This window comes from Acyrthosiphon pisum, unplaced genomic scaffold (assembly GCF_005508785.2).
Source record: "Acyrthosiphon pisum isolate AL4f unplaced genomic scaffold, pea_aphid_22Mar2018_4r6ur Scaffold_21109;HRSCAF=23054, whole genome shotgun sequence".
NCBI classification, from domain to species: domain Eukaryota; kingdom Metazoa; phylum Arthropoda; class Insecta; order Hemiptera; family Aphididae; genus Acyrthosiphon; species Acyrthosiphon pisum.
In genome coordinates, this window is record NW_021770540.1 from 155,407 (window position 1) to 163,602 (window position 8,196).

Here is an 8,196-nt window from a genome sequence, read left to right on the forward strand (position 1 = left end):
GACTCCTCAACGAGACGTCGGACCTCCCCGTCGAAGACGTATTCGCGTTCCCCGCTAAATTTATAGGCCGCGCGCGACCGTACTTCTATCCCAGCGAGTCCCGGGGCGTAGCGACGTCGCGGAAAGCAGACGGCCCGCCGCGCCGCCGTCGAGTAGGTATCGCTATATACAGGCATAAATATATGTGTCGGGACGTTTTCGACGTCCGAGAGCGGCTAAGCCGGTCGTACGACGTCCGACGCGGCCTGATCGCCCGCTCCGACGTCCTAAGCGGACGTGCGAACCGCGTTCGTAATTCGCCGGAACGGCGAAACGGCTTAAGAGTCAGAGATTTGACACCAGTTCTCAACTCAGTAGGTAGGCAGGTCGGTTAGGCGTAGGTGCGGATGACCCGGGGTCGTGGTCAGTGTTGCCAGATGTACGGTTTGGATCGTATTTGTACGGTTATTTGAGGTCTTGTACGGTGTACGATCCAAAAACTAATACCGTACACTAAAGTACGGTTATCTATCACAAATATGAAAAATATATTTTTTTTCTAATTTTGCCAAATTAAAACTCGGTGAATCGGTAATAATAATAATAATTACCACGTAAACCATTATTATGATAAGATTAGTAAATATTAGTTATATAATCTTGATAATAACTAATATACCACTATCTAAATCTAACTGTCTAGGACAGTATTATATAAAAAGTTTATTTATAGTACCTATATATATATATATATATATATTTTATTTTACAAACTATAAATAGTATACACAGAGTTCAGTGTGTAATGTGTATTGTCAATACCATGTTGTTGTACATTTGTGTATACACTATACGTCTATACGTCTAACGTCTGTCGTCTATGCAGTATTGCAGTTTGGTGTTATTTATTTGAAAATGTCGGATTATGAAGACACACCAGAGGTTTGATTATTTATATTGACTGTAAAATAAATTATTATTTATTAAAGATTTAAAGCTCTATTTTCTAAAATATATTTTAGTACCCACGAGATCAACAATTAACGCCAAAGAAAAAAAGACAATTAAGAAATGAATGTTCCAAAGATGAAAGGCAGAAACATCGAAAGCAGCAATATCGTGATGAGTGGGAAATGGACCCTAAATACAAAAACTGGTTAAGACCAGAAAAAGATGACAAATTTCGAGGTAAATGCATACAATGTCAAGTTAGTTTTTCGTCCGAACTAAGTTGTATAAAAAAACATTTAGCGAGTAAAATTCATACTAAGTCGTCTATCAGTAATTCTATTTCCACAAAATCAATTATGTCCACGTTTTTATCAACTTCCAAAGATCCATTAGATAAACAAGTAAAAAATGCAGAAATTAAATTAGCTGCCATGTTAGCAGAGCATAATGCTGCTTTCTTGTTTATTGACCATTTGGTACCAGTACTAAAAGAAATATTTCCTGATTCTTTGATTTGTCAAAGAATTCAGTTAAAACGCACAAAGGCTACAAACATAATTAAAAATGTTATCGCTCCTTCGGAAAAAGTAGCATTAAGTACAAAATTGAAAAATGTTAAATTTTCAGTATTAATTGACGAGTCAACTGACATAGCATGTCAATCTACCATGTGTGTAGTTGTAAGATATTATGACATCGACTCGAAAATGATTGTTACTCGGTTCTGGGATTTAATACAAGTTTATGACATAAAGGATCCTGATAACATTGATAAAGGAGCTACTGCACAAAACCTTTGATCACTGTAAATTAAACAAAGAGTGTCAGGCTGTACCTACCGCATAAGATTCACTCACTTGATCATTACATTACCATATGTTTCACTTAACCACTCATAACGTGTGAATTAAAATATTCTTGAAAACTAAATGTCTATTTTGTCATATTGTAATTAGAAATTAATACCGTTAGTTTCAAGTTGTAGAATGACTTGAACGGTGTTCAATACTTTCTTTACTTTATTTATACAATTAACTTTGTACTACAGTGTAACATATTTACTACTGATGTGTGTTATTTGTTACATAGTGGTGATAGGTATAGGTGTACTTGGTTTTATCACATTGAAGACTTTAAAAAATAGTGTAACATAAACCTTACATTCAACTTATCATATAATAATTTCATATAAATGCACTTATTGCATATGAGTATCTACACTTACTGTTATAGAGTGCAATTCATTTTTTAAATGTATGCCATTGTTGTTATTGTTACGGTATAACATATGAGCAAATTAAACCTAACCAACACAAGATTATATCAAGTATGTATTTAAATATGTAGTTCAACTCGATGTATTTTAACTTTTATTATGGGTATTGACTACTACTACTACTACTACTACTACTACTACTACCACTTACTACTGACCTAGGTCTACTCCCCTTTGTTTATAAGTTGTGTACTAGATAGGTATTTTATCATTTCACAATTCCCAATCACAATAAGTAGTGTCTAACCTACGGTCAAAATTTGTTACATGCTTAATTATTATTCACTTTGCTCTTAGATACACATATTGCATACAATGTTTTTGTACATAACTCATACTTTACTTTACTACTATACTATACAACATTCTTGAAAACTAAATGTCTATCAAAAAACTTTCATTCGACTTATTATATTATAATTGTATAGAAATTGTAGAACTTGAACGACATTCAATTGTATTACTGCTGTTTCAGATTTCAATTGCATATCAAACCCTGGGTCGAGCTTATTTTCATACATTGACTAAAATTGTATACTTAGATTAACTTATAACTATACTAATATATAAACTTTTACTATATTGACCTAAACGGAACGCTTAACACATTTTCTTAATGTTACTACTACACAAAGTAGGTATTACTAGAGGTATTACCTCTCCTTTTTTTTTTTTTTTTTGTGAATTGTATATATACTGCATAAGTGTTTTCTTATTTCCCATATTGTCTTACAGTTAGGTTAAGTTAGGTTATTTCAGTACTTTATTTACTTTATTTATACAACTAACTCTGTTTGTACTGCAGTGTTACATATTTACTACTGATGTGTGTTATTTGATACATATTGGTGATAAATATAGGTGCACTTGATTTTATTACTCACCATGATGACTTTATTAGTGTAACATAAACTTTACATTCAACTTATCATATAATATACTTATGAGTACCTACACTGTTATAGAGTGCAATACATTTTTTAAATGTAAGTCATTGTTGTTATTGTTACGGTATAACACATAAGCACATTAAACCTAACCAACACAAGATTATATTAAATATGTATGAACACACATCCATTAAAAGTTCAACTCACAGTATTTTAACTTATATTGTATTAATGTTAGGTTGGACAGAGCTTAGATTTAGGTGTAGTCACACATTAAATTAATCATTATTTTGTACAATTCTTTGCAAAAATGATTATATAAAGATTATAAGTATGTATGAATGCACAACCAATTAAACATTCTTCTTTTTGAATGGTATTTGATAATTTTTTGATATTTTTTTTGATATTTAGTTCATGCAACCAAAGTTTTAATTTAAAGTTAAAATGTATTTATTTAAATACCTATTGTTAAAGTCAGTATACATATTTTATTATCTCAATATACCTGCTTACCTCTCACATTGAATACTAGCTAAATATTATTTTGTACCTAACTCTTCAAAAAATAATTTGAACCGCAATTATTTGTGTAACAGAAACCTTACATTAACTTCACTTATTGCATATAGCTACACTTTTTATAGTTTCATAACATGAATACACAACCAACAACAAACTGTGACTGGTACTGTAACTGTATACTTAATATTGTGTTTATACATTCAACTATTGGTTGTTATACGTTGTTACTAATACGTTCTCTTTCAGCACGGATTTTGACATACAATTTACATTTATCAGTACCTTAATATTGTACCTACTCTAAACTCGACCTAACTTTTAGGTACTTGGGGATGTCCAGATGGAAGATGGTGATGACGTGGAAGGAATGGAGGTGGTGGACGACATGGAAAGAGTGGAGGTGGTGGACGACATAGAAGGAGTGGAGCTCCAGATAGAGGAGGTAGTTGAGGAAATGGAACTCGTGGAGGTCCAGATAGAGGAGGTGGTTGAGGACATGGAATACGTGGAGGTCCAGATAGAGGAGGTGGTTGAGGACATAGAATTCGTGGAGGTCCAGAGAGATGATGTGGATGGAGAGGAGGTCCGGATGGAGGAAGTGGAAGTGGTCCACGGTCAGGTGGAGGGGATTGAGGACGTGGAAGTAGTAGAAGTGTTTGACTTCCAGGTGGAGGACAATGAGGAAGTGGTGGAGGACGACTACCAGGTAGAAGAGAATGAGGACGTGGAAGTGGTCGGTCAACCCAGAGTGCGTGCGCCAATGATTTACCGGCAGGCGGGCGTGACACACCCGCTTCCAGAGCGGCACAACGCGGGCGCGTTGGACAGAGTCTGCACAAAGTGTAACGCCCGCCACTTCAGTGAAGAGCAAACGGCCCGGGGTCACTTCTTCACGTGTTGTAACAACGGCCAAGTGACCGCTGCAGGACAACGCGCATTGTTGCCCGTCCCTTATTTAATACAGAGTTTGTTTATAGATGATTCGCAGGATGGCCGTAGATTCCGGGCGGACGTTCGGCGGTACAACAACGTTCTGGCATTCGCTGCGTTTACCTGCGATGCAAACGACAGACGTTTGCCAGGGCGGGGACCGCCGGTGTGGATTGTGCACGGTCAGACCTATCGGAGGACCAACAATGAGGTGGCCGTTGCCCCGGGAAATGCCAACAACTGTCAGTTGTATTTCCTAGAGTCCGGAGAGGCCAACCACCGGCGCCTGGATATTGCACGACAGACAAATCACGAACTGTCCGAAATCGTGATGGGATTATTGGACGGTTTGCTGCGGGACATCAACCCGTACGCTATGGCTTTTATGTAAGACAATTTAAACTATTGTATTTAATAACACTAGGTATGCGAATTGCCCCTTAGAGTAAATATTTTTACACATACCTTTCTTACAGTAGATAAAAAAAAAAACCACTTATACTAGACAGCTACCAATATAGACTTTATAATGATTTAAAATAGTATACGTGGCAAACAGTTTTCTTAACTTTCTTAAGTTTTCTCCTTTTAACTCCTCCTTATTAGTTATTTGAAATACCTAAGGTACCCAAGATACCTAAAGTTATTAAGACTGGAGCTATGAATGATATGTTTTTGTAAACTCTAAGTGGAGGTATTATTGTTACCTATTCTGTGTGATTCTCTAAGCTTACTTCACCCACACACACACAATATAATAATACAATATACTATAATATTTTATATTGTGTTAATAAACATACCTAATAATAATAATATATTTATTTAGCAACGAAAAGTTTAAGTTATAGATAACAGATGAATAATGACAAACAAGTTGCAAGCAAGAGCAGAAAATGCTTATGACGGATAAGCTGAGTTGATATTATAAGTTTTATAAAGAGAATTTGTTGATTGTTATAAAATAGAAAATATTTAAAAGATAGTTAAACGAAATAGTGAACTTCAAAAATGGGTTAAATACAATAGAAAATTGTATAGTTTATTTGAATTTCTTATAGCTTATAGCTTATTCCTTCCAAGTTAAATGGACTGGATGATATTTACATACTATTATATTACCTACATTAAAATTTACGTTATATCTACTTGCTATTGGTTAATACTTATCAGTTTTTTGAAATGCCTAAGGTATAATACATGCAATTTATTTGTTGTTAATACTTGGAGTATGAATAACTCAACCTTAGAGTCATTACTGAATGATATAACATTAAATATGATGACATAGGGTTCGGATGTTTATGGCTTAAGATATTTATTTAATTTTGAAGTAAAACTATCTTGGGGGGGGGGGGGGGGTAAGTTTAATAATACATTAATACATTTTATACACTTATTTTTACCTACTGTTTGTGATTCTCTACGCTTATTACACCTACACACAGGCACACAAATATATATTTTGTATAGATTATACTCTCACCGCTACCAATATAGAGGTAAATGGATTGAATGATTGAATGTTTTTAAATTTTACTTAACTATTATAATACGCTGAACGATATTTACATACTATTAGGTTACACATTTATATTATATTTTAGTTTATAAATCCTTAACTCCAAATACACCAATTATATGTACACATCATGGAGTGTGTTTAACATAAATATATAAATATATTCCTTTCAGGAACATGCGTCAGGTGTGGCTGGCAGAAAGAGCCCTAGCTGATCCCGCAGCTGGGCCACCTAGACCAGTCCGGATGCATTTCGTCGAAGATGCGGCCCGGGATATGGGCCGGAACAACCTGCCTACCGCAAATGAAGTTGCGGCCGTGTTCGTAGGTGAAGGTGGTCTTCCTCCCAGACACATCAATCTGGTCATCTACGACACCAATCCAATCGACCAGCAACGGAGGACGCAATTCATACCAGCGGGTTAGTTAATAAATATTTAACACTTACAATATTTACTATACACTAGGAATGAATTACTTCCTTTTCGCCTGTTGTACACCTCACACACACACACACACACATAATATTAGAACAGATGTCACAATTACGAGTCTAACTGCTACCAACGAAGAGTTAAATTACACCCCATAATATAGAATCATAGCTTTACAACATTATACATTTTGGAAATTCTTTTGAAATTTAATTACTTAATAACTAATATGTTAGGTCAAAACTGATTTCAATCCTTTCACATGTGCATTATTATACATTTAGTATTTTTCAATTTTCAATTTTCCTCCTGAATAAATTATTTTCATATTATTGTAGTGATAGTGTGACAATAAGTCTATTTTTTTTTTTTTTTTTTTTTTGAAAAAATATTTATTGTAAAGAAAACATTTATAATACAAATAAATAATAACAGTAAGATTACATTTTACAATAAATTATCTACCTCCTTTAAGCATATGCTTGTGATGGAGGTAGAGAGTTACATTATAGACACAAATAAATATAGGTACACTATTAAATGTTTACATTAAATCTAAGATTGATATATTTATGAACAAGAAAAGTATGAGATATAAATTATAGTCAGATATAAATTATAATGTCTATAGTCACATTACTTCAGTGCTTGATTCACTGTTTTCTTATTTCATAATTTTAATAACTTAGAATTATTAACACTTGGTATAGAAATTAGCCGACCTTAGAGTTCCTATTTTAGATTATTTTATAAATTACCTTTCTTTTGCAGTTCTACAAAACATTATATACCTGCTATACAATAAGTAAATAACTCATACAAAATCATGGTTTTAAATATACAGTAAATATCTGACAACACATACATTCTGGACATTTTTTTAAAATTTAATTAGTTATTTACTAATTAATTAGGTCAATACCGACATATATATTAATACTTATTAAATTAACAGTGTAAATTCATTGCGTTGGTGTGAAACAAGCCATTATACATTATTATAAATTGAAAACCGCGTGGATCAACATAATACCTATCAAAATTTTTCCTCCTAAAAAAATTATTTTCATAAATTTTTAGTGGTAGTGTCAAATTTAAAGTTACATTACTACACTATTAATATATTTTGTGGTTGTACACAACATTATGTAGGTACTTGCTATACACACAACACAATCATAATAATAAATAAATAGATATCAACAACTACTAAATAGAGTCATAAAGAAACTTAGTTACGTATAGATTCATAGTTTTGATGTCACAGTATATAATATACTTAATAACTAATAGCACTTACAATATTATAGCCGACCTTAGAATTATTATTTTTTATACATTCACACAAACGTATCTCCATAAACTAACTCTCAGCTACTACAGACCTTTGGTTTAGTAATTAATTTAAAATTCATTATATTTCTCAAGGGTCGTGTCACTCGGATCCCATGTTATATCCGCTGTTCTTCCCGTACGGCGAGGCCGGTTGGCATAACGGGATGTTGCAAGAGGGCCCTAGACGAATAATGTCCGAAGTCGAAACACTATTAGAGAGTTTGCGTGCTACCGTTTGGGCATTCGTTATGAGGGAAATAACGACACGAGGCACCGACTGTTCAGTTCATTACATCATGGCCGATCATTGTTGCACATGTATGTGTGCGACCAATACGTTCAAATGGAAACCCA

General features: G+C 33.8%; 2 protein-coding genes across 2 annotated transcripts; both read left to right on the plus strand.

Annotated features, from left to right (window-relative positions):
- The first annotated feature begins 894 nt into the window (after positions 1-894).
- LOC103308104 lies at positions 895-1,730 on the plus strand. Its single transcript, XM_008180846.1, has 2 exons — positions 895-921; positions 1,002-1,730. Exons 1-2 carry the CDS (start codon positions 895-897, stop codon positions 1,728-1,730), a joined length of 756 nt encoding a protein of 251 aa, XP_008179068.1.
- A 2,077-nt stretch (positions 1,731-3,807) lies between these two features.
- On the plus strand, positions 3,808-6,693 carry LOC115034803. Its single transcript, XM_029492262.1, has 2 exons — positions 3,808-4,938; positions 6,247-6,693. Exons 1-2 carry the CDS (start codon positions 3,962-3,964, stop codon positions 6,497-6,499), a joined length of 1,230 nt encoding a protein of 409 aa, XP_029348122.1. The 5' UTR covers positions 3,808-3,961; the 3' UTR covers positions 6,500-6,693.
- The last annotated feature ends 1,503 nt before the right edge of the window (positions 6,694-8,196 follow it).

Excerpts from the sequence above, each read along its gene's own strand:
- LOC103308104 (XM_008180846.1), top strand. The coding sequence starts at position 895 with ATGTCGGATTATGAAGACACACCAGAG. Across the intron at positions 922-1,001 it reads ATTATGAAGACACACCAGAG|TACCCACGAGATCAACAATT; the intron begins GTTTGATTATTT and ends AATATATTTTAG.
- LOC115034803 (XM_029492262.1), top strand. The coding sequence starts at position 3,962 with ATGGAAGATGGTGATGACGTGGAAGGAATGGAGGTGGTGGACGACATG. Across the intron at positions 4,939-6,246 it reads CCGTACGCTATGGCTTTTAT|GAACATGCGTCAGGTGTGGC; the intron begins GTAAGACAATTT and ends TATTCCTTTCAG.